Source organism: Macaca thibetana, chromosome 6 (assembly GCF_024542745.1).
Source record: "Macaca thibetana thibetana isolate TM-01 chromosome 6, ASM2454274v1, whole genome shotgun sequence".
NCBI lineage: Eukaryota > Metazoa > Chordata > Mammalia > Primates > Cercopithecidae > Macaca > Macaca thibetana.
Genome location: NC_065583.1, coordinates 139,969,169 through 139,995,613, shown reverse-complemented (window position 1 = coordinate 139,995,613; position 26,445 = coordinate 139,969,169). Strand labels below are relative to the sequence as shown.

At 33.0% G+C, this 26,445-nt stretch overlaps 1 protein-coding gene across 9 annotated transcripts in view; it reads left to right on the top strand.

Moving 5' to 3' along the window:
- The window catches only part of RICTOR (RPTOR independent companion of MTOR complex 2), a 128,808-nt gene extending 102,498 nt beyond the window's left edge, over positions 1-26,310 (top strand). For 6 of the 9 annotated variants that reach the window (XM_050793394.1, XM_050793400.1, XM_050793401.1 and 3 more), the window contains 23 exons: positions 211-376; positions 670-771; positions 890-936; positions 2,659-2,794; positions 3,211-3,410; positions 3,862-3,988; positions 4,360-4,524; positions 4,671-4,747; positions 5,513-5,591; positions 7,559-7,668; positions 8,419-8,506; positions 9,717-9,809; positions 10,189-10,295; positions 10,859-11,088; positions 12,484-13,492; positions 13,980-14,051; positions 15,984-16,161; positions 16,869-16,953; positions 17,699-17,932; positions 19,174-19,329; positions 19,670-19,793; positions 21,282-21,420; positions 21,862-26,310. In XM_050793394.1, the coding sequence (XP_050649351.1) occupies positions 211-376; positions 670-771; positions 890-936; positions 2,659-2,794; positions 3,211-3,410; positions 3,862-3,988; positions 4,360-4,524; positions 4,671-4,747; positions 5,513-5,591; positions 7,559-7,668; positions 8,419-8,506; positions 9,717-9,809; positions 10,189-10,295; positions 10,859-11,088; positions 12,484-13,492; positions 13,980-14,051; positions 15,984-16,161; positions 16,869-16,953; positions 17,699-17,932; positions 19,174-19,329; positions 19,670-19,793; positions 21,282-21,420; positions 21,862-21,936 (3,799 nt within the window). In that variant the 3' untranslated portion in view covers positions 21,937-26,310. The remainder of the gene's footprint in view (positions 1-210; positions 377-669; positions 772-889; positions 937-2,658; positions 2,795-3,210; positions 3,411-3,861; positions 3,989-4,359; positions 4,525-4,670; positions 4,748-5,512; positions 5,592-7,558; positions 7,669-8,418; positions 8,507-9,716; positions 9,810-10,188; positions 10,296-10,858; positions 11,089-12,483; positions 13,493-13,979; positions 14,052-15,983; positions 16,162-16,868; positions 16,954-17,698; positions 17,933-19,173; positions 19,330-19,669; positions 19,794-21,281; positions 21,421-21,861) is intronic. The other 3 variants (XM_050793397.1, XM_050793402.1, XM_050793395.1) reach the window with 3 other exon arrangements.
- The last annotated feature ends 135 nt before the right edge of the window (positions 26,311-26,445 follow it).

The following is a 26,445-nucleotide window of genomic DNA, read 5'->3' as shown; positions in this document are numbered from 1 at the left end:
CAATTGAGTCTAAATAATCAGTGTGTCTTTATATAAATCAGTAGCGTTGTTTATTTTTTGTCTTTGTCTCTCCAAATTTGATGAAATAATTTACTTTATCAATAATAATTTCTAGCCTTGAACTTACGTAAGCTTTAATAATTTACCAAGGTAATCTTTTAAATTATGTTGGTCTTGCTACTGTATTCATTGAATTGTTTTTCTCATTAGGCGAGCCAGTGCAGCCTTGAACTGTTTAAAACGCTTCCATGAAATGAAGAAACGAGGACCTAAGCCTTATAGTCTTCATTTAGACCACATTATTCAGAAAGCAATTGCAACACACCAGAAACGGGATCAGTATCTCCGAGTTCAGAAAGATATATTTGTTCTTAAGGTGCTGACATGAAATCATGATTTTCAGCTTAAACACAACATCTTACTTCCTTAACCATTGGATTTTAGTATCCATGTATTTGAGTTTGCACTTTTCTTCATGCATATGAATTTTCAGATGGCTTCTGAGTTTTATAATTTAGAGATGGGTTTTTATAACTTTAAAGTTAAAAAAAAAACCTTGATGTATCCTTAAATGGAAAAACTGCCTTTCAGTTTTTCAAATTTGAACTTAGTTTTCTGATATGAGGACAGTTTGCCTTAATTTTTCTTATTACTTTCTCATGATTTTAGGATACAGAGGAAGCTCTTTTAATTAACCTTAGAGACAGCCAAGTTCTTCAACATAAAGAGAATCTTGAATGGAATTGGAATCTTATAGGGACCATTCTTAAGGTATGAAAAGATACTTCATGGCAATGGCTTGTCTTTAATTTTATTATTAATTATAACATAATTACATGTTTGAGAATTGATAAGTACATATGTAATATAACATATTATGTTTTTCTAGTGGCCAAATGTAAATCTAAGAAACTATAAAGATGAACAGTTACACAGGTATGTAAGAACTATTTTGCATTTAAATTTAAAGAACTTAAATATGGATATTAGGCCTAATGCCTGCTAAAATATGTAATAATTTTAAAGACGTATACATACATTTTAACAATGTCTCTTCAGTAGATACATTCATATATTTTTTAATATAGTCTCATTTTATAACCAAAACATATTAGCAAATTCTTTTTCTAGTTGTTTACATTCTGCTTTTAGTTTTGGAATAGATAAAGTAGTTGAGATAAGTTTTTCGAATTGGGGTAATATCAACTGTGTAGTGGGTCTTAGCCCTAACATATAAGGATGATGTAATAAGGACTTATATTTTTAATATACAGCTTTTATTCCTGTTTGACTTTGGAGTTATCCATTATAACTGCTGTTTACTTTCTCCTTAACCACACCTTCCATAACTCGTGCAGATGTTTGTAGTGTGAAGAGCACTTGAAGCTACTATGCTGTTCTTCATTATACCCGTATGTTTTTACTCCTGAGTTTAGACTAACCAGCTATTACTACTGATCTCAGAAAGAGGTCCTTAGTATGTTCAAGAAATTCATGTCATTAACATTATTATTTGATTGCATTCTCTATTCATGATATGTAACCTAATATCTATAAAAGTTTTAAGAAATATAGATAACTTGTAAATTGCACTGAAATAAAAAAGCATAGTACTAACTTTTTATATTCCTTGAGAACACAGATGATGTCTTACTCAACTTTGTTTTCCCAGCTCCTGGATTGGACACCTCTATTGGATTGAATTGTAGTGCACTACATTGAACTGAACTAAATTCAATAGAAGCTTAGAACATAATGTTGAAAGATATAATGTTAAAAGATCATAAATTATGTTTATAAATTCATTGGCCTAAATTGCAACTTTTGTGCTTGACCTTTTGCCTAATTGTGAAAAACCAACAATATCATAGTGTAGTATCTTACAATTACCTTAACAATAGGACATTTTTGAGCCATGGGACAAAGTTCTTCATGAATACAATAGAAGAAAATTTAAGTTCGGGTGACATCCTCATTTATCCAGTTTTATATTCTAGCTACATTAAATCTTCATTCATCCGGCCAGCATCTTTCTTCTACTTTATTTCTTCTAACCATCTCACCATAAAATTCTTACTCCACAGAGATATTTTTTTAAATGAAGGTTTTTTTGTTTGTTTGGTTTTTGGGTTTTTTTTTTTTGGTATGAAATGCTGCTATAAATAACGCCTGAGACTGGATAATTTCTATAAAGGAAAGAGATTTAATTGACTCACAATTCCACATGGCTAGGGAGGCCTCAGGAAACATAATTGTAGCAGAAGGGGAAGCAAACATATCCTTCTTCATATGGCAGCAGGAGAGGGAAGTACAGAGCATAGGGGGAAAAGCTGCTGATGAAACCATCAGATGTGAGAACTCACTCACTGTCACGAGAACAGCTTGAGGGTAACCGCCCCCATAATCTTATCTCCTCTCATGAGGTCCCTTTCATGACATGTGGGGATTATGGGAACTACAGTTCAAGGTGAGATTTGGGTGGGGGCACAGCCAAATCATATCATGTACCAAACACTTTTGATACATCTCTTGCCATTTATCCCAATGGGTCACACCCAAAACATATTCTGAAAGCCTTATTATGTCATGAGCAAAGGTTAAGATTCTAAAATAATTGCTTCATTTCTTACCTTGTTGCTACTTGTGTTTTGATTTTAGGTTTGTACGAAGACTACTTTATTTTTACAAGCCCAGCAGTAAATTATATGCCAACCTGGATCTGGATTTTGCCAAGGCCAAACAGCTCACAGTTGTAGGTTGCCAGTTTACAGAATTTCTTCTTGAATCTGAAGAGGTGAGCATTCTGAATATTTTCCAGAGCAAATGTTTTCTATTGAATTTGCTTCCCTTCCCCTCCCTCTGTTTCCACCTTCTGTTTTGCTTTCATTTCTGAATATGCATAAGCTGTATTTGGAAACATAGGAAATGATCCCAGACCTAGAGTTGAATCCGGACTTAGTCACTAGTTGTGAGACTGGGCAAGTTATCTGCCCTCTGGAAGACCTGGTTTACTCTTCCATAAAATGGAGAATAATATCATCTCCATGCAGCATTGTGTTGAAGCAGATTAAAAAACAGCAGGTACTCACTGATTGATAGCTGCTATTGGTAACTTCATCATTATTAAGTTTTTGTACTTGATTGAAGTCGATTTTCTAATTACAGATTTTGAATGCTTTTCTCACAGTATCACAATGTATTTACTTTTAGGATGGGCAAGGTTACTTAGAAGATCTAGTAAAGGATATTGTTCAGTGGCTCAATGCTTCCTCTGGAATGAAACCTGAAAGAAGTCTTCAAAATAATGGTTTATTGACCACCCTTAGTCAACACTACTTTTTATTTATTGGAACACTTTCTTGCCACCCTCATGGAGTTAAAATGCTGGAAAAATGCAGTGTATTTCAATGGTGAGCGTTCCTAAATTTTGTTGCAATATATACATAAACTTTATTTTTAATGTAGTTAGATATGGTATGCTTTTTAGTCTGTGTACATGTGTTTGGTTAAGTTTTGTTTTAAATTAGCATTATCTTTGCTTTAATATTATTTTTTACATGATACTTGTTATTAAATGTTTTCTTTCCAAAGCTTGTTTATATTAGGAATTTTTAAAATATACATTGAACTGTCTTTATGCTCTTCCCACTCCAGCATTCAAAATAGTAACTATGTGTGATGATTGATACGTTCATTGATTGTGGTAATTTTCACAATGTATGTGTATATCAAATCAAGTTGTACACCTTGAATAATACAATTTTTGTTTGTCATTTATACTTCAGTAAAGCTGGAAAAAATATTTGTTTAATGCATCAATATAGTAATTTCTTTTAACCTTTCTTCTTATTTTTTTTTAAGTCTCCTTAATCTTTGCTCCTTGAAAAACCAAGATCACTTGCTAAAACTTACTGTTTCCAGCTTGGACTATAGCAGAGATGGATTGGCTAGAGTCATCCTTTCCAAAATTTTAACTGCAGCTACTGATGTGAGTATAATATAGCCAGTAAAACTCTCTCTATAAACAATTAATTTGCTACTTTATGAATTTTGGGCTAAGTAAAATTAATTTTAAATTCTAAGAATATGATATGGAAGTTGAGTTTACTTTGAAATTTTAGTTTCTCCAAGGAACTCCATATAGTACTCATATTTTTATATCACAGAGAAGCTGCTAGATAGAAAGGGAAGTATTTTATTTTACAAGAACCACAAAAGTATTCATATCAAGGGCTAGACCACCAATTCCAGTCATTCTTCCCTTTTCAAGTAGCAGGACTCTCCCAAAATAAAATCAAATAGGTTATTTATGGTGAAGGATTTTTTTTTTTTTTTAAATGTATTCATTTATCTTTATAGGCCTGCAGGCTCTATGCAACAAAACATTTAAGGGTATTATTGAGAGCTAATGTTGAATTCTTTAATAATTGGGGAATTGAGTTGTTAGTGACCCAGCTACATGATAAAAACAAAACGATTTCTTCTGAAGCTCTTGATATCCTCGATGAAGCATGTGAAGACAAGGTAAATGTTCATTTTTTATAATTTAATACTTAAATTTTTTTGAAATACTCATTTGACAGTTTTGTAAAAGTATATAATAGGCATTTTGGAACTAAAAAATTTTCTATTTTTGTGCAATTATTAAAAATAATGATAATCTCTTTTAGGCCAATCTTCATGCTCTCATTCAGATGAAACCAGCTTTATCCCACCTTGGAGACAAGGGTTTGCTTCTCCTCCTGAGGTAAATTTTAAGTAAATTTTCAGTTATGTTTTTTTGTTGTGTTCTTTGGCAGTGTATATTAAAGATAAATTCAAAACAAATAGGAAGTACCCTAAAGAGTTTACCTTTTAACATCTGAAATAAACCTATTTTAGACCTTGTACATCCTTTAATATTGAAACATTGTCTTTTCATTGTTTTGGGTTTTTTTGTTTTGTTTTTTTTTTTTAATTGGTCTGTTCGTACTTTTCATGACATTTTCCTTTTTTTTTTGAGACAGAGCCTCACTTTGTCATTCAGGCTAGAGTGCAATGGTCCAATCTTGGCTCAATGCAACATTTACTGCCTCCCAAGTTCAAGTGATTCTCCTGCCTCAGCCTCCTGAGTAACTGGGACTAAAGGCTCACGCCACCACACCCAGCTGATTTCTTGTATTTTTAGTAGAGACAGAGTTTCACCATGTTGGCCAGGCTGGTCTCAAACTCTTGACCTCAGGTGATCCACTCACCTTGGCCTCCCACAGTGCTGGAATTACAGGCCTGAGCCACCGTGCCTGGCTGACATTTTCTTTATTGTGATTGGATTCTTGTGTTGTTGCAAAGATTGTGAAAATTTATTTGTAATTGAAGTTATAATAAATTATAGTTGACCTTTTAGTTTTATGAAGGAACTGTTCCTATAGTCTTTTAGCTCCTTATACTTTTTAAAATTTTAATTATTTTAGCTTCTTAAGACACTTTTTTTGCCAGACTCAATGTTAAAACTATTGCTTGTTTTAATTTGCAGATTTCTCTCCATTCCAAAAGGGTTTTCCTATCTGAATGAAAGAGGTTATGTAGCAAAACAATTGGAAAAGTGGCACAAGGTAACTTCTTATTTGAATAAGGTTGAATTTGTGTGTTTTTATCTTCTGAAATTGATTCGTGAATTTAGAAGGATGGTTTTTTATATCACTGTTTTGAAATTAATAAGGTTAAATATTTAAACATCCATATCAAGTTATCAAGTTGAGTCCTAAATTCTGCATAAGTGCTAGTATTTATAGTTATACATTTTTTTAAACTACAGTTATTTATTTTATTCTGAACTGTTGACTGCATTCATTCTATTGAAATTTGACTTTCAACTCATTTGATTTTATAATCTAATTTGTTGGCCCTATTTATCATTTCTTTCATTCTTGGGTCCCTTAATATAACCTACAACTTTGCTAGTGCCCTTTTAAGCTAAAATTAAAATAATTTTTTTAAATGAAGGGAGATAGAAATACCAAGGAGATATAATCATTTAATTAAATTTTATTTTAGGATACTACTTTACCTAAATCTGAGAATGAACTTCTTGCTGTTATAGGGAAACCTGATAAGAAGGGAGTAGTTTGAAGATATGAAACAACTTTTCTAGCTTTTCTTTAGCTGGTGATTGCTGTGGCTTCATTATTTTGTTTGAAGTATTATAAGTCATCAAAGCATCTTGGAAACCCATGGTCAGAATGATCTTTACCAATATAAATGATTTTTAGATTTTTCATCATTTCAGATCAGTTATCCTATTTTCTCTTTTTTGTTAACATAGTTACAGATTCTTTTATAGTGTCTGTATTGAACCATATTTCGTAAGAGATACTCCTAAATGGACTAAAACTTTGAAGCATACAACTTAAGGCATGAAGTCTTTTAGTATTTGATGAATTATAGAACTGAGACAAGATGTGATAGGTTTGTTTCCTAGAAGATATTTAAATCATCATAATAAAATTTATTATACAAATCATAGCAGTAGAAAATTGCTTAGAATATTGGTGCAGTGCTTACAAATAGTAAGCATAAAGTATTTAAGAGCTATAACAAACTCATATGCAAGGTATAAGGGGGAACACAGAGGAGAGATTAATGATTGAGCTTTAGGGATTATCAAAAGAAATGTTGGATAGGCACAGTAGATGTGATACTTGAAATGGTCTTGAGGAGTAAATAGGCAAATAAATTACAAGAAGGATATCCACGGAAGGAGCAGAATAAAGCTGTATAGATTACTGGAACATTATAGACTTATGAAGAAAGTCATATTCCAATGTAGTTGGAACTAAGATAAGTGTGGAGTGGCAAGATGAGGCTGGAATGGTAAATTAAAGCTAGATTGTAAAAGGCCTCTTAAGCCATATTATATCATCCTAAGGGATTTCAATTGTATATGTAGTGGGGAATCCTTAACAGCTTTTAAGGAGTTATGAGTTGCACTTTAGTAATCTGACAGGTTGCAGTGGAGAGGCGGAATTTTGATCATTGAAGGGAAAGTCTAGGAATATTGACACGAGTTTAGAAACAAGAATTGATGAGTGCCTGAACTTCACTGGTAGTTAGGTTGAATAGATAAGGACACATTTTCTGGGCATTTTCAAAATAAGATGGACAGAATTTATGGGCTGATTGAATACAGTAAATAAGAGGTCCAACTTGGCTCATAAGATTTTTAATTTAATGAGTGAATATATAATGGATCACTATTAAGAGATCACATTTATAAAAAGTGGTTTGCTAAGATTAGGATAATGAATTTTCAGTATGTTGAACTGGCATTGCCTGTGCGATGACCAAGTGATGGCTTAAAAATGTGGATCTGGAGCTCAGATTTGTGAGGAAGATAGCAGATATGGGGGTCATTAGTATATAGGTAGTAGTTGAAACCTGAGCCGAAAGCTTATGGGTATGATAGAACATTTGCATTCATAATACCTTGATCTGTCTACCCTTTGCTAAGTATCTGACATATTTTAAATTTAGTGACTGTCATTGTAATACTACGTGCAATTAAAACAATATTATCTTCTAGGAATATAACTCAAAATATGTTGACTTGATTGAGGAACAACTCAATGAAGCACTTACTACTTATCGGAAGCCTGTTGATGGTGATAACTATGTTCGTCGGAGTAACCAAAGGTGTGTACCCAGTGCTAGTTCTCAGTTATCAGATTTAAAACCAGTTCATCATAAATTGTTTTTAACATTTCTGAGTTTTTGTACATTCTGTTTCTTACATGATATAGGAAGAATCTTAACGTGCAGCGTTAATTGCTCAAAAATTCAGTGGCATTCATAGCATGTTGAATATCCTTACTGATAACGCATTCAGATATACTCCATGCTGGCACCCCAGTATGTATCTCTAGCCCTAGATTCTCTTACCAGTACTTTGAGCTCTGATAAACTGTTACAGATTGAACATCACTTATCCAAAATGCTTGAGTCCAGAAATGTTTCACATTTCAGATTTTTTCAGATTTTGGAATATTTGCATATATATAACGAGGTATCTTGGGAATGGTACCCAAGTCTAAACATGAAATTAATCTGTTTCATGTACACCTTATACACGTAGCCTAAACATAATTTTATGCAGTAAGTAATTTTGTGTGTGAAATAGTTTGCGTTAAATACTAATGTGTGGAATTTTCCACTTACAGTGTCACGTCAGCACTTAAAATGTTTTGGATTTTGGATCATTTTGGATTAGGGATGCTCAGCCTGTATTTTACCTGAGAAATCCTCATTCCTTCTTACTTTCATATTTTTGTTTATGCTGGAGAGTTGTATCTAATTTTATTTATCAAATACTTATTAATACTCTTTTGTTCTGATTAGCATATTTAAATTATCCAGGAGATATAATAATCGTCTTTATTATACTAGATTACAGCGTCCTCATGTCTACCTGCCCATTCACCTTTATGGACAACTAGTACACCATAAAACAGGTTGCCATTTGTTGGAAGTACAGGTAAAAACATAATTCATTTATTTTAAGTAGCTACAATAGTAAAAAAACAAAATCTTAACATTGCTAAAATATTACCTTTGCAAAAAGTTCTCAGTAGCCTTAATATCAGTGGTGTAATTGCTTTTAAATTCATCTATTTTGTAATTGACTTAGGCATTCTATATTTATTAACCTGAGAAATATTAATGGCCTTGCAGTGCATTAACTGACTTGTGTATGACCTTTTGAATAACTAACTTGTTATGTAGAGTAAGCAGTCCAATGAAGGTCTGAGTTCTTTCCTTACAGTTTATTGGAGAAATTCAGATCTCCAAAAACTTACTGAAAAAACTGAGTTTTTCTTCCACTCATTGGGAAATTAAACTGAACCTGATACAGATTAAGTTATCCTTGTTGAGCAGTAAATTGAAAGTTGCTGGTTGTGAGCACATTTTATTCTCATGTACTTCATGGAATGTAACAAGCATAGGCAAGCAGTTCTTTGAGTTATAATATGTATACCGCATTTATGGTTCTGAATACGTCATGCAACTGTTTTCAATAAATGTAACTTTTCTCTTATTTTAGAAATAGTTACAGGAATATTTGTTTATGAGACAGAATAATAGTTATTTAACAATTTAGTTCCTTTTTGTGTCAGTGTTCATCTCAGGAGCACAAAGTTTTACATAAATGTACTCTCTAGTTTCGTGTGTTTTTATATTATGTCTGTGAAAACTATTGGGACAGGTATTTTCATATTAACATTTGAAAATTTCACTAAAAATTTAAATGATTTTCTCAGTGTTACTACTTACATAGTATGATAAAACCTAAGCACTAATTTACTTTCTGTTTTAAAGAATAAGTATGATTGTTTAGTAATACTAAGTGCCAAGTACTTTGGTAAGCACTGTATGTGCAATAATTTATTAAATCCTGAAACCTTATGATGCAAATGTTATTATCACTCTTCTAAATATTAGGAAATCAAAGGGTGGGGAGATGAAGTAACTTGCCCAAGGCCATGCAGTTAATAAGTGATAATTCTAGAATGTGAATTCAGAACCCCTGCCCTAATGCTGCTTCTCAAGAAATTTTACATAAAATTATTTGGAATTTTAAGTATGCAAAAATGACAAAAAGCAAACCTTATATAGGTTTTATGATGCAATAAGAAAATAAATACATAAATATTTTATTACTCATGCTATTTTTTTTATTTCTCCAGAATATTATTACAGAACTCTGTCGTAATGTTCGTACACCAGATTTGGATAAATGGGAAGAAATTAAAAAACTGAAAGCATCTCTTTGGGCCTTGGTTTGTAATAAACACTTCTGTAAGATCTTTGCAATTTTTAGATTTTTCAGGTTTTTTTTTTCATTTATACTAAATAGATAAATATTATTTTCTTTGGAACTTCTTCTTAGATTAATATTCAAGACTGGATTGTTCTTGCCAATTTAAGTATTATCTCTATGTTGAAGAATAGATGGTTGAACTATTAGTTTCGTGACTTTTGTTTTGTTGCTAAGACAACTAGAATTAATTCATGCCTAATGTTTTTTACTTGAGGAGGCTTTTCCATTTTTTTCTCTCTCAGAGATGAGGTTAAATTTGTTTCTTGGTAGCTTTCCAAATCTTTTGAAAGAGTTACTCTTGTAAATATATTTGATGTAAGTGATTTCTTTTCTTTCAGGGAAATATCGGCTCATCAAATTGGGGTCTCAATTTGCTACAGGAAGAAAACGTGATTCCAGATATACTAAAACTTGCAAAACAGTGTGAAGTTCTCTCCATCAGAGGGTAGGTCATTTAACTCAGAAATCTTTCTAATGTAGACATTGTTATTCACAAATGGATGTTAGGGAAAAGTATTTTATGATTAAGTGCAGTGCATAACTGTTAATCCACTGAAAGTTCTAATGATACAAGATTATTAACTGTATTAAGTTAAACATAAACGAACTCCTTGTTTACTATTATAATTTGATTTTTATTATGATATTGAAGTTTACCTTGTAGGTAACAGGTAAGCCATAGTGTTATACAGATATTCCAGTAGTCTAGTTGCCCAGCTGTTCCAGATTTATACTAGAAAAACTAATATATATCTTTTTTGCTCATATTGCATTGTGTTCTTTTTATTTTGTTGTAATTACTATCTTTATTGGGAAGGTTTGCTTGTTTTTTATTGCTGCTAGTTTATTCCTAACTAGTTTTAATAAGTTTTTTTTTTTTCCACAAACGAAACCATTTTGGTGGGTTTTAGAGAAAGTTCAAAGTACATATAGCAAATGAATCTGTGATTGCTTTAAGAAATCTCAGCTTGGAATTATAACTGTTTTTACTGCATCTTTTATATACAGGACCTGTGTATATGTACTTGGGCTCATAGCTAAAACCAAACAAGGCTGTGATATTCTAAAATGTCACAACTGGGATGCTGTGAGACATAGTCGCAAACATCTGTGGCCAGTGGTTCCAGATGATGTGGAACAACTCTGTAATGAACTTTCATCTATTCCAAGCACTCTAAGTTTGAACTCAGAGTCAACCAGCTCTAGACATAATAGTGAAAGTGAATCTGTGCCATCAAGTGAGTATCCTGACAGGTTCATTTAAAGTTAGCAAATGTTAATATTTATATTTGAATTTTAAAATTTAAATGTATTTGTTACACTCCTAATTTGCCTTTGTCTAAGATAATTTTTTGGCAATAATAGCCTCTTGGAGAATGTATATCTTTTCATAACGCAGAGTATAATCACCAGCTTACATTGTTCTCTCTCCTTCTTAGTAGCTTTTGAGAATTCCTACAAAGTTATGTAATAAGCCATGTGCCAGAAGAACCAGTCCTCCTTTTTTCGGCAGAAAAGAAACAAATATAATAAGTATTTATTTATCTACCTTCTTTATTTAATCTTTTTACTCATTTTTCAGATACCGAGATTGTTGAGCCAGAATATATTTTTAACAGATATTACATTCACATCTTCATTTTTGAGAGAAGCACTAAATTTTAAAATAGTGAAATTGTTAATAGAGTAGCAAAAATAGTTATACATAAAATGATTTGTGGTTTTAAGTCCTGTGCTAAGTGGTGTTAGGTGTACAAAATTTAAGGCATGGTTCTTCCTTTTAAGAAGATAGTGTCAGATTTATCAGACTGTATTTCACCAAATCTGAGATGCCATGAATTATGAAATGTACCAATATTTTATGTACCACAAAAGAAGAAGAAAAAGTGCTGCCTGTTAAACTAGGATATACTACTATTGCAAGATGCATTCTGACTTTAGAATCAGATTCTGTGTGAAAATAGAAGAGATTAAATGTGAAAAGTGTGCATCTTACAATTGACAAAATATAGAAATGGCAATGCAGTATGCAAGTTCACTTAGGATTTTCTTTTACTTTCTTTCAAAATATATTTGAAAGAGTTTATAATTATTCAACAGAGAAGTTAAAAATAAAAGAAAAATCCTATTAGATGTCATTAGGCACTCACTTGGGTTGCGTCTTCTAGTAGAGTTGGGCACTAAATTTAATGAGTTTCTTAGTATCTAAGGTAAAATGGGAAATAAACATAATTTAAACATGAATTTAAAATGTTATCACTTGGTTCTCTGTAAGTATATTTTAAGATTGGGAATTCATTTCTTACAAGATGAATTTCTCCTGCCTATAGTAATTTAAAGATGAACTACCAGGAATCTGTAGTAACTGAGTAAGCATCCTTGGTCAAGTCTCCTGTTTCCCTTTAATTTAATCATGAATATTCTCATAAATTACATAATTTTACTTTTTATTCAAGTCCAAACTCTGGGTTTCAAGAAGGATATTTTCATGTAGCTGAATGGTTTAACCCTTTATTTTTAAATTTTTTCCTCTAGATGACTAAAAAAATATTTCCTGAAATGTGATGTCACTAGTAGTTACCATGAATTTGTTATTTTTTATGTGTTTTTATTAATTGATCCTTCAATCATAGGTATGTTCATATTGGAGGATGACCGGTTCGGCAGCAGCTCTACTAGTACATTTTTCCTTGATATCAACGAAGATACAGAGCCAGCATATTATGACCGATCTGGACCCATAAAGGATAAAAATTCGTTCCCTTTCTTTGCTTCTAGTAAACTTGTGAAGAATCGTATCTTAAATTCACTTACTTTGCCTAACAAAAAACATCGTAGTAGCAGTGATCCAAAAGGAGGAAAACTGTCATCTGAAAGTAAGACAAGCAACAGGCGAATCAGAACACTTACGGAGCCCAGCGTTGATTTTAATCATAGTGATGATTTTACACCCACATCCACTGCACAGAAAACATTACAATTAGAGACTTCATTTATGGGGAATAAGCACATTGAAGACACTGGTAGTACACCAAGCATTGGAGAAAATGACTTAAAATTCACCAAGAACTTTGGTACAGAGAATCACAGAGAAAATACAAGCCGAGAGAGGTTAGTAGTAGAAAGTTCAACAAGCTCACATATGAAGATGCGTAGCCAAAGTTTTAATACAGACACTACAACAAGTGGCATAAGTTCAATGAGCTCAAGTCCTTCACGAGAGACAGTAGGTATAGATGCTACAACTATGGACACAGACTGTGGAAGCATGAGTACTGTGGTAAGTACTAAAACTGTTAAGACAAGCCACTATTTGACACCACAGTCTAACCATCTGTCTCTCTCCAAATCAAATTCGGTGTCCCTGGTGCCTCCAGGTTCTTCTCATACGCTTCCTAGAAGAGCACAGTCCCTTAAAGCACCCTCTATTGCTACAATTAAAAGTCTAGCAGATTGTAACTTTAGTTACACAAGCTCTAGAGATGCTTTTGGCTATGCTACACTGAAAAGACTACAGCAACAAAGAATGCATCCATCCTTATCTCACTCTGAAGCTTTGGCATCTCCAGCAAAAGATGTGCTATTTACTGATACCATCACCATGAAGGCCAACAGTTTTGAGTCCCGATTAACACCAAGCAGGTGAGCAAATACATGTTTAGAAGTGACCAACCCTGTCTCTACTAAAAATACAAAAAATTAGCCGGGCCTGGTGGCGGGCGCCTGTAGTCCCAGCTACTCAGGAGGCTGAGGCAGGAGAATGGCCGTGACCCTGGGAGGCGGAGCTTGCCGTGAGCCGAGATCGCGCCACTGCACTCCAGTCTGGGCGACAGAGCAAGACTCCGTCTCAAAAAAAAAAAGAAGTGACCAATAATGGTTGCATTTTAACAGATTTAAATACAAAACGTTAGCCAGGTTTTTTTAACACTACATAAGCCTCATAACTGACCTATTATAATTGTTTACTATGGTAGGCTATAAGCTCCTTGTTACCCGATATGACTTGAAATAGATTCTTGCAGCTGCGAGGGGGGAAGAAAATCCTATAGGCCCTGAAAATAAACACACATGCTTTGCAAAGGACATACAAGTCACAAGCTTTTTTTTATTTATTTCTCGCTTCTGCAAGGATCGATTTTAAAAAGAAGCATGTCGGGGGAATCAGGAGCTTAAGACCTACAATAACAAACAACCTTTTCAGGTAGGTCAATTTAAGGCTCCACAAGTTGACCTCTTTATTATTTTTTTTAAAAAGATAACTGAAAATTGCAGTCAAATTATTTTCACTTTAAGTAGCTGTGATTATTAAATAGGAACCTAATAAACACTAAATGAATTACTTGATCCTCATGACTCAGCAGGGATTTCTATACCATATTTAGATTATATCAAGCTAGTCAAAGTGAATAGTTTAGATTTTACTTTTAAAAGATACACATTATTTGTTGCAAAAAAGTTTTGTACCTATAATTTTTGTGATTGGACCAAATGCTTCTCAACAGCTTTCCTTAGTTTTATTCATTTACATTTATTTAAGTGGATTAATATATGTCAACTACTTATATGTCAACAATGTATGTTAGAATACTGTAGCACATATTAAGCACTCAATAAAAGTTAGCTATTTTATCATCATTGGTTGTTATTTAATGTAATCCATCTAGCCCTTACATTATTCTTAATAACATTAAGCAGTTTTGTTTTAATAATACTTAACACATTTAATAGAGGGTTTCCTGGTAGCAGACGACAAATTATGTACCCTTGTAGGATTTAAGAAATGGTGCAGCAATGTCTCATCTATCTGGAACTCACTAGCTTTCACAGCCTTGTCCAGGACAAAGCCAGGGAAACTTCTCAACAGCTCACTGCAGTAAATTTATGCAGTAAAGGTCATGAATTTCAAAAATTCCTAAGCCTCAGTTACCTTATCTGGTGGAGATTGCACTAGATCAGTGGTTTTAAGCTTTTGTATTATTGTTTTTTAAGCAGAGAAATTCCTTTTCCACATAAAGATTTATATGGAAACCCAATAGGTAGAACAGATAAAAAGGGAGCTATACTGGTTGAAATAGGAATTGGGAAGGGGAATTATCCAATAATTGTTTTCCTCCCACTCCAGTAATCTTTGAAGAGTTTTATGGAATCAAAGAAATGTAACAGATTACAGTTTGAAAGACTGTTTTTTTGGGTGAAAATTAGGAGCTTGGTTTTTGCTATGATAATCTTAATAGCTACTATTTAGAAAGCGTTTATTTTGTGTGTTTTACAAAATAATTCTTTGATTTAATATTAGGCTTTGATTTAATATTAGGCTGCATTCATACATTTTAAAGACTTGGTTTTCCAAATAAAAATATCTTCATATAAATGTATATAAATGTGGAACCTTGCATAGTGCCTTGTATGTATACAGCAGATGCCAAGTAAATATTTTAGTGTGTCTGTTGCATAAGAATCTGTATGAGAAAGATGTATCTTATGGAAATATCAGTGTATCATATTTGTTATGGAATCTCTAGTAGTAAGGAGTATGTTGTGGAAATATCAGTACATTGTGGAAATATCAGTGCTTTATACCAGGATATCTCTTGTCATAAATGACCATTTTTCTCTTGTGTCTGTCTTGTGTGCTACATAAATCTTATGTTGATAATGAAGGCATTAAGGTAATTATCACACAAATAATAATATATAATTGATCTTATTTTTTACAAATATAATATTAAATAGAGTTAATACACATATCCTTAATTACATAAATGCCAAATCTAGTAGTCTCAAGTGATTATGAAGATAGTCCTTGGACCATGCTCTTGACTACTGAGGTCAGTTTCTTTTTTTACTTCTAGATGTTGAAAGTTATTCTAATTGCCCACCTTTTCACCTTTACCTGAGCGACCGTAACAATTGTTTTTGGTAACAGTCAACATTACTGGTGACCTTTTACATAGCAGTCTATAACAGCTAATATTTTAAAGTGTTTATGTGTTCCCAGTAAACAAGATGACACTGCTTAATACATGACTAGCTGCTTGTCTTTTATGAAGGTAGGAATATATGTTATTTCTTCATGTGATTAAAATAACAGGTCAAGAAACTAATACAAGTGGTTTTTTTTATGGTTTTATAGGTTCATGAAAGCCTTAAGTTATGCATCATTGGATAAAGAAGATTTATTGAGTCCTATTAATCAAAATACCCTGCAACGATCCTCCTCAGTGCGGTCCACGGTGTCCAGTGCCACATACGGGGGTTCAGATGATTACATCGGTCTTGCTCTTCCGGTGGATATAAATGATATATTCCAGGTATCATCATACATTTTATTGTTTTCCTATGAGTTGGTTTCCTGTTTTTTCATGTTCTATAACTGCTTACTAGAAGTCATAATTTAGAGTGGGCACTAGTTTGGGGCAGCATGATTTTTAAGACCGTTTTGTTTAAAGAAACTTTAAGATTAAAATTATTTTACCTTTTTCAACTACTCTGTACTCTTTTATTTAGTCCTTAGAACATTATCCTTCCCTCTCTTTCCATATTAAATCAGTATCTCATTTGATTTCTTTATCCATAGAAATTTATGTAGAAATTTGTGAAATTTCTAACTTGTTTTTTAGTCACTTTTAACTTATACTTCATTTTAAAATCCTCCTTCCTATTTATCCCATGAAAGGTAGCCACATGTGGTACCCAGTAATTTAAGGTGACCCTAATCCCAGGAGATGCCCACAGATCTCTAGATGGTATATAGTACTAAAGAACACATTTTCTTAGAAGTTTAAAGACATTTTAGATAAACACTAAAATAATTATTTTAATGTCCATTTACTCACTAAGAATATAATAAAGACTTTTTGGGTTACTTTGTTAAATTTTGGTAGTTGAACCTTCAGTAAATTTGATTATAGGTTCATATGCTATATCTATTTTAATTGTATTTTGTTTAATTTTGCTGATTTTCATAAAGTGGGCTTATTTTTATAGCAGGACTTACCATGGTTTATATCTTTTTTAGGTAAAGGATATTCCCTATTTTCAGACAAAAAACATACCGCCACATGATGATCGAGGTGCAAGAGCATTTGCCCATGATGCAGGAGGTAATGCATTGTGCTTTGTACTTGTGAGATGCCTCTTTATATTAAAAAGAAAACTCTTAGTTCTTTCTAGTAGGATAACACTAAAAATTTAGGAAGACTCTCTTTTGGATCAACTTTAAAATTATACCAAAACAATTGTTAAAGTCAGCTTAAAATTAAACCACATTTGCGTGTGATGTGTGAGGGACTTAACATTGTTTTCAGTGAAGTACTCAACCTTTCAAGGAAATAAAAACCAAATTAGTTGTTTCTGTTTTTTAAAAGTAGCACATGAACAATGTGTAACACAAATCCTCATAGATCCAGGAAATAGCTGTTTGTTTAGAGTAAGGAGAGATAGAAATGTACTTATAAAATACATGATCTTTGTTATGAACTGTTATATTTTAGTATGTAAATATAAGCCACAGGTTTTATAGCTTTATGATTTTGATGACTTTTTAAACAGATGCCTCTTTATACTTAGAATTATTACATATCTTTAGGCAAATATTGAAGATAGTTGAAATGATGCATTATAGAATCTCAGTTTTTCCATTTTGTATTTAAAACTCTATATTAAAATAACAAACATCTGCTGGCTTTCCTTATTTTTATAATTTAAGGCAAATTATTCTTTTTTTCTTTCCAGTTAGATTTTTAGTCATAAAATGTGCTTTAGCTTTTTTAAAAATTTCACATAATTTAAGGTACCTTGAAAAGTACTATCTTTATTGGATTATGTTTTATATCTACTTATGCACAGGTCTTCCATCTGGAACTGGAGGTCTTGTAAAAAATTCTTTTCACTTGCTACGACAGCAGATGAGTCTTACGGAAATAATGAATTCAATCCATTCAGATGCCTCTCTGTTTTTAGAAAGTACAGAAGACACTGGACTACAGGAACATACAGATGATAACTGCCTTTATTGTGTCTGTATTGAAATTCTGGGTTTCCAGCCCAGCAACCAACTAAGTGCAATATGTAGTCATTCAGGTAAGTGATCATGTCCTTTGAGGTAAATCCACTTGAATTTGAATCTGACTTGTGGCTTTAGCCACAAGTCATCTCCCAGCCCTATTAATCATATATACCCTCTTGCTCCATTCTCACTATCTCAGCCTTAGTTCAGTCACTTAGCTTCTCCCTATTGGAGTGTTAGTATTTTAGCCTCTAATTTTGGTCTCTTCCAATTCATCTTTCATACTATATCCTGGAATTAATCTGTGTGCAATTCTTTAATGGCTATTCATTCTTAACACACAAGACACTGTGTCATCTGTCTAGTGGTCTTTTTCACCTTCCTCCTTTCCTGCAGTTGACATATCTTTACTAACTGACCTGAAGTTTTTGAACAAATTTTTAGGCATGAAAAACATATTTTCCCTGCTGTCCTCTCTTTGCTCTTTACCCTGCCTACACATACGTAGTCTATTTGGCAAGTCCACCTCATCCTACATGTCAGCATTATTTGGCCTGTGAAGTCTTCTCTGACTCTCTGAGGCAGGTGTTGACACTCCTTCCTGTTTCCTCTCATTGCCCTTTGCACATAGATCTCTTATGACAATTATAACTATTTACAACTTGGTTATTTTTGTTCTTCCACTCAGTTAAGTTCAGTTAGGGTATGGTCTGTCAGTCTTTACATTTTTATATTTCTGATACCTATGTATGTACTGCTTTGTACAGCAGGCCCATAATATGTATTTGGTAAGTAAATAAAGTAGACCTACATTGAGCTTTTTTTTTTTTAATCAACAAGTGACATATATTAGCAATTTTAAATAAGTATATGTGTGTTTAAAGTATTACCTTTTCTTGGTGAATATCACTTAACCACCTTCAGAAAAACCTGGTGATGACTAAAGTTCTCTGGTTTACTTTTCCAAATTTCTTTTTGGTATTCTAATTCAGAGTTTCCCAGCAGGTGAGTTGCAGCACATTGATATGCCAAATTATGTTATGCTGAGATGCTGATGCTCTCATGGTTCTAGGTCACAGTGGGGCCTGAGTCTGACAGATCCCTGGAGTAGGCCTTTTCCACTGTGAACAGCCCTGTCCGGGCCCTTTTCATGCTATAATCCTTTTCTATGAGGAAAAAAGTTTTGGAGTGTTTGATGTATTGCATACAATTAGAGAAGATATTATTTTATATTCTTTCATTTCAGTGTGCAATGTAAGCACAGGAATTAAGCTGTTATGGTGCTTTAATTGAAATAATTATTTTTTTTCTTCAGACTTTCAAGATATTCCATATTCTGATTGGTGTGAGCAGACCATCCATAATCCCTTAGAAGTGGTTCCCTCTAAGTTTTCGGGGATTTCTGGATGCAGTGATGGGGTATCTCAAGAAGGCTCAGCTAGCAGCACCAAAAGCACGGAATTGTTACTAGGTGAGTCTTCGGATTCAGATCCAATCATTATTAGTAAAACTGTTATTAGTTGGTTTTGTTTTTCGTAAATACTGTAAATTAAAGTTGTCTCAAAACAATAATACGTCCATTTTAGTGAAGCAATTTAACACTGTTAAATATTGCACCTATATCACCCACTGATATAGAGCCTCTTAGCTATCTACTTTTATTAGAGTTTTGCTCCCAAAATGATAGGCAGATCATGTGTAATTGATCTCAGTTCTAGGTCTTTAGGTGAAGTTTAAAAATAAATTTCATTATTTTTAATCATTTTTGTTGTGATATAGATAATATTTAACTTCTCCCTGAAATCTTTTAGGTGTTAAAACAATTCCAGATGATACACCAATGTGCCGTATACTCCTTCGCAAAGAAGTTCTAAGATTAGTCATTAATTTGAGTAGTTCAGTTTCAACTAAATGTCATGAGACTGGGCTTTTAACGTGAGTAAACTATGTGCATAAGTATTATTTGTTTATTCTGTTTTTTAAGTTGAGAAAAGATTCTTGAAATACTTCAAAAGTTAGGCTAGTTAACTTACATCAGTAGTTCATCAGTAGTTCTAAACTGCATTGCATACCTGTGTGAGGCTAGATTTTCTTTAATACTTCAACCAAAACAACATATGGCAACAGATCGAATGCAGAAGTGAGTATGAGAATCCAGCTATCTTCTATTAAGCCACACTTTTGAAGAGATCTGCAAAAAATGTAAAATAATGCCACTCTTCTCACTTTTTTACTTTTGGAAAATAGTTATTTTTATTAAAATATATGTTATTTATGTTAACATGTAGTGGATTTATTTTTAAAATAATTCATGTTAGGAAATTCTCTCAATTTTAACTTCTAATATAGTAGTTAATGGTCACTATAACCCACACAAAAATAAGCTTTTTTGGGTACTCAGTAATTTTTAAGAAAGTCCTGAGACCAAAAAGTTTGAGGAAAGTGGGCTTACATGTAACAAGTCATAATTTCTTGTAACAAGTCATAATTTCTTGGTTTAATTTTTTTCTTATTATTTAAAGCAGTGATTCTCAAAAGGAATGCACCTCAGGGTCTCCTGTAGGGCTTTTTTTTTTTTTTTTTTAAGACAGTCTTGCTCTGTTGCCCACGCTGGAGTGCAGTGGGGCACAATCTTGGCTTACTGCAACCTCCGCCTCCCAGGTTCAAGCGATCCTCCTGCCTCAGCCTCCCGAGTAGCTGAGATTACAAGTGTGCGCCACCACACCCGGCTAATTTTTGTATTTTTAGTAGAAACATAGTTTCACCATGTTAGCCAGGCTGGTCTCAAACTCCTGACCTCAGGTGATCCACCTGCCTCAGCCTCCCAAAGTGCTGGGATAACAGGCAGGAGCCACCATGCCCGGCCAGCTGTAGGGCTTTTTTAAAGAGTGATATAGGTATTGGGGTCCCACATAGGTATCAGGGTCCCACAGCAGACCTCTAGGCCAGGAGCTCTGGGAGTGGGCCCTTAACTGGTCGCCCACCCAACCCACAGGTGATTCTGAGGTGCTCTCCTAGCTAAAAGCTGTTATTTGAAGTATCTGAAGAAATAGCCTGGTCAGGGATGTTAACAACTTAACTTTAAAGATGTATTTCTATTTTAAAACTTAATTTTGAACATATTTTAATCATCCTAGGCTGATAAATACATTTTGCAGTTTCTCACGCCAATGAAAAAGAATGCTTCAACTTTACGAGAAGTATTCAGGTTTTGATAATCTTTTTTTTTTTTTAAACCCAAACTCAGAATATCTAAGTGTGTGAGAGGAATATTTAATATTTTATATTCTCAAGTCATCACCCCAAGTATGCTGTCTAATCCATATTTGTAGGGAAATATATTTTTAAAGTAAGTGATACCTTGGAGGAAAAATAGATACATCATGATTACAGTTTTCATCACACCATAATCTTTTATTTTAGAATTAAGGAGAAGTATCCTCAAACATTTGATGACATATGCCTTTACTCTGAGGTTTCCCACTTGCTGTCACACTGCACATTCAGACTTCCGTGTCGGAGGTTCATACAAGAATTATTTCAAGATGTACAGTTTCTACAAGTAAGTATGATTAGTACTTCTCAAATTTATCTTTCAAGAATAATTCAGTGTTTGAATTGAATTAAAATACACATTATAGTTGGGTGTGGTGACTCATGCCTACAATCCCAGCACTTTGTGGGGTCAATGCGGGAGAATTGCTTGAGCCCAGGGGTTCAAGACCAGCCTGGGCAACATAGTGAGACTGAGTCACTACAATTTTTTTTTTTTTAAATTAGCCAAGGGTGGTGGCATGTGCCTGTATTCCCAGCTACTTGGGAGGCTGAGGTGGGTGGATCATTTGAGTCCAGGAGTCAGAGGTTGCAGTGAGCAAAGATGGCAACACTGCATTCCATCCTGGGAAGACTGAGCAAGACCCTGTCTCAAAAAAAATTATATATTTATATAAACATGTTATATATTTTTATAAAAGTCATTAATGATACACCATTTTTTCCCTAGATGCATGAAGAAGCAGAGGCTGTGTTGGCAACACCACCAAAGCAACCTATAGTTGATACATCTGCTGAATCCTGACCTCATATTTATGATGGATATAGATATATACTATATATATTCATATTTGTGGATTTCCTAAAAGCCTCAGAAAATACAACTGACTAGGCAGCAAAGACAGGAGTATCTTCTGTACACTGTTCCGCAGTTACTGGTACATGAACAGTTGGAACTGCTGACTTTCCTAACCAAAACAACTTCCTTCTCTCCTTTGTTGAGCCTTTTGAGGGGTTCATGATTCATTACCACAGTTTTAAGAGTTTTAGTTACCATTGTAGCAAGAGCCAAGCACTGAATACCTACATAGGTTTTCTATTTTTTTCATTTTAAAAACATAATGACAGTGGAACAATAATGGGATATGCAGAATCACCCTTCACAAGTTATTTCTGAATTATTTTTAGGGTAAATACACAGATGCCTTGTTTGTTAACTAATTTGTGGAAAGCAGGAATCAGTGTCTCTAAGGCTGCATCCTGTTACCACAATGGGGTGTGCTATAACTGCTGGTATTAGAGAGGGAACTTTGGCCCTTTCACGTTTTTCTTAATGTTTGTAACACTACTTCAGAGGTTTATAACCTCAAAGCAAAAGAAGAGCCTCAACAACCTGGGACGTATAAGTTATTTTTATGTTACTAGACTTGCATAAAGATTCTTGCTTTCCAACTCTTCATTTTGTTGCAATGTGTTATTACAGGATATATGAACCAATTAAGGTTTTTCACTACAGTTCTTGAATAAAATTTAAAAATCATTTTTTATTTTAATTAAAAATATTTCCCATTTATAGAGTGCATATATTTGCAATGGACTTCCACTTTCATCAACTTTCCATCTCATCGCTTTAAACAGGAACTTGAACAAGCACTGTTAGTTTAGACCTAAAGGATAGGAAAGCATTAAATACTACTTTGGATCTCCTGAGGAAAAGATAAGTTTGCTTGCAATTTACACATTCCATGGAGGAAAGAAGAGCCATATTTCCTTTAAAAAAATCATTAATAAAGCTTGTTATTAAGAAAAATTGTAGTGAAAAGCCTTAAGTACCAAATTTTAAAGCAGCAGTAACTTAATTTTTATATCAGTGTTTTTGTTTTGCACAAACTAAATGCAGTGATAGGTGGGTTTATGAGTATATTAATTGCCTTTTTCCATTTGTGAAGTTAAGTTGATGAGGGCAAGGTTTTTGTTTGTTTAATTTGTATATGTCTAAAGATATTTGGAAATTTTTACAGGATTTAAACATATATGCAAATTTGTATATAAAAATAGCATGGCCATCATCATTTGAATGCTTGTAAATGAAAGGATTATCTTTTTTGAGATCTATATATAAATAGAAATAGAAAATCCAGCTGGACTGATTAGGATTCTTTTTTAATTCATTTGTGTATAACATTTTTATTACAATTACACATCAGTTTTGACACAGTCATAGCAACATTAATATTTTCCCATGATGCAGATCCTTTTTGTAATGGGCTTGTTCTTTGAGATCTCTGTAAAGAACCCTGTGAACTAGAAAACATAACTCACAGAGATACTTTTTTAAAAAATTTATTTACTGGCACTGAAAGTTCCAGTTGGGATGAAGCATTTCGTCTCACTACATAACACCTCTTTGACTGCACTTCAGTGAATTGTTCTTATGTGCACTGTGTAGCAACTTACATTATAACAAAGCAGATAAGGGCTGTAAGCTGCTGCTTATGTTGAAAAGTGGTTCTTCAGATTTCCTCTCATAAAATCCAATTGAAGATAATTTTTTTATACTTTATCACTGAACCCAAGTGTTTATTTAAATGTCGACAGTACTTCTAAGAACGTTGCCTGTCATCGTGGTCTTTGGTCTTGGATAACTAAACTGCCTTTCCAGAGAACCAAATGTCAGAGTTACTAGACCAAATAGTGGTTAAAACCTCCAAAGGAAGTAATGTAGTAATCTTATTCATAATGGGATTAACGTATTTTAGACATTCGTTTTAAACACTACCTCAGTTAATATAGAGTATAAAATCTGTGGTTTAATCCCTCAAAAGTTAACAGTGATTTTTTTTTTGTCTTACACACATACACACCCCCTCCCCCACCATCACTATCCCTGTACCCCCACCTTGGTCATCTATCCTGAAATAAGGCTTAGTTAGTATTGGCCTGAATGTTTTGTGGGTTTTTTTACTGTTACTTTGAAAAATATGTATGTATACATTATCATATTTGCCTATATCACTTACTTTGGGGAGATACTCAGAGCTTTGTGGTTATCAGTATACTAAAAAAAAAAAAAAAAGTCTATGCTTAAATTTATAGTGCTATTTGGTTTCTCTATGATTTCACTGACAGGTCTAATACATTTTCTTTGAGTACTTGTTTGTAAAAAGTAGACTTTATGGTGAAAAATACATGCAGTGCCAAGTGATTAACTTAGGTGTTTAAAAATATTATAGCAGAAGAGGTTAGGAATGATATCAGCAGTAATAGAAATAATTGAGAAAATCATCTATAAATAATAGATATTACAGACTATAGAATACCAAAATAATGTCAATACTGTAGTTTTTAAAGATTTTAGGATTAATCTTAGTCCATATAAATTTGTACTATTGGTAATTATTGAATAATTTGGAGGAATTTGGGCAGTTGTGCTGGTTGTAAACTGTGAATTTCTAATCGTAAAGTGAATTGTTATTTCTAATTGAACTTTTTTTCAAGAACAGATTTCAGCCTCACATACTAAGTAAATACTGATAAATAAGGAAATTAGAAATTTAGTATTCATAATTAAATATGCTCTAAAATTTATTATACTTCTATTTCCTGTTTATTCTTAGGTAGATTGGAGGGGGGAAACAGTCTGTTCTCCCTAATTAAAATTTTTCTAATAACAATTAGCAGAATAAGGACATTCTATATGACAGTGACATTAAAAGAGGCTCTTTGGAAGTATATACATTATTATAATGTAATAATGTGTACAAGTCCTTTGAAATGACAACTTTAATGGGTTTCAGCTCTTTTATCTAGAGCTCGAGATAATTAAAGCTGAGTTTTTCAGGGCATATCTATCACAACGGCAAAGTGTTCAACAGTGGGATATCAATGCTTAGATTTTCCTACTGCTATTTATATAAAATGTTATTTCATTCCGTTCAGAGGATGCCTTTTATCCCCACATTAAAGCACAGATCATTAAGCAATAAAAACCAAATTGTCTGTCATTCAAATTATAACTGCAGTTATTTTTGCATGGTAAGAGTGAGGTGCTAATTTTGTGTGAGATGAACTTTGTAAACTACTTTGGGAAATGTTCTTTGGAAGTAAGATTTTTTCCCCTTTAGTCTTATGTTTCCAGTTTTGTCTCAGATTCACAATCCATTAAAACATGGGAAAAAAGAAAAAGTAAAATTGAGAGACTTTTATTAGAAGAGCTGTTTGGAATGAACCAACATTTCAGATTTTCCAAAACATAAGTTAGGAAAAGTCTCCATTGTCTCTGCATTAACAAAATACACTGTTACTATCTTAATCTCAAAAGTGTCATTACAGTGAGAATCTCATGTAAAAGCATACCAGTGAAATTAATAGCAGTGCTTATCAAAGAACACAAATCTGTGAGAATCTTTCTAGGAGCATTGTTTTTTTCTTTCAGTTCCAAGTTCCAGGGTATTTTTCATTCCTAGTAGGTTTATATGACTCACAGAATGTGGACTTTTTTCCTGTTTGAAGTATTTTTGTAATGTAATATCAGATAGCTACACCACAGCATGCATAAATTGCACATTTTGTTTTACTTTCTTTATAGAATATTTAATTTCAAAAATATAATTTATGCCAAAAAAAAGCATACCTTTCAATTTTGCTACTTGGTTGATTTAGCACAAAATGCAAAGTCTTGGGGCAGAGACGGGGAGTGAAAAAAAATTTGTAGGTAATTGTTACAAAAATGCCTGTCAGAAACCCTAAAGCTGCATTGTAAAACAAATGGTGTAAATTAGTTTTGAAAAGTGGTAAGGAATTGTGAAAAAAGTGTCAGACTTAATGCTCTCTAACCACATGATTTTCTTCTTTTTTATTTAGTAATACGCTGCTACATATTTGGAGGTTCTGGTGTTTGTAGGTCACTGAACAGACATTGAAATCTGATTTATATTGTATAACTGTAACATAGAAAGAAAAAGTATTTATATTTTTTCTGTAAGAATATTTCATTGAGTTGTGTATAATTTAAATAAGATTTGTCCCCAAATGGTTTTGCTCACCTTGATTTTTTTTGTTGTGATTCTCTTGTTTTTGTATAATGTGTACAGTTTATGTCAAGGGCATTAAAAGCCTCCTGAAGCATAATCTTATCAAAGGGATACATTGTTAATAAAATGTACTTAAAATTCTTAAACTTTGTCATTGTTTTATTTGAAATATTAAAATAATCAGTGGTCATATGGCCTTGATTTGAGTCCTGTAATGCTGATGCTGACACATGTGACTCCAAGCAAAAGTGACTTTTAGGTACCACAGACATGTAGAGTGG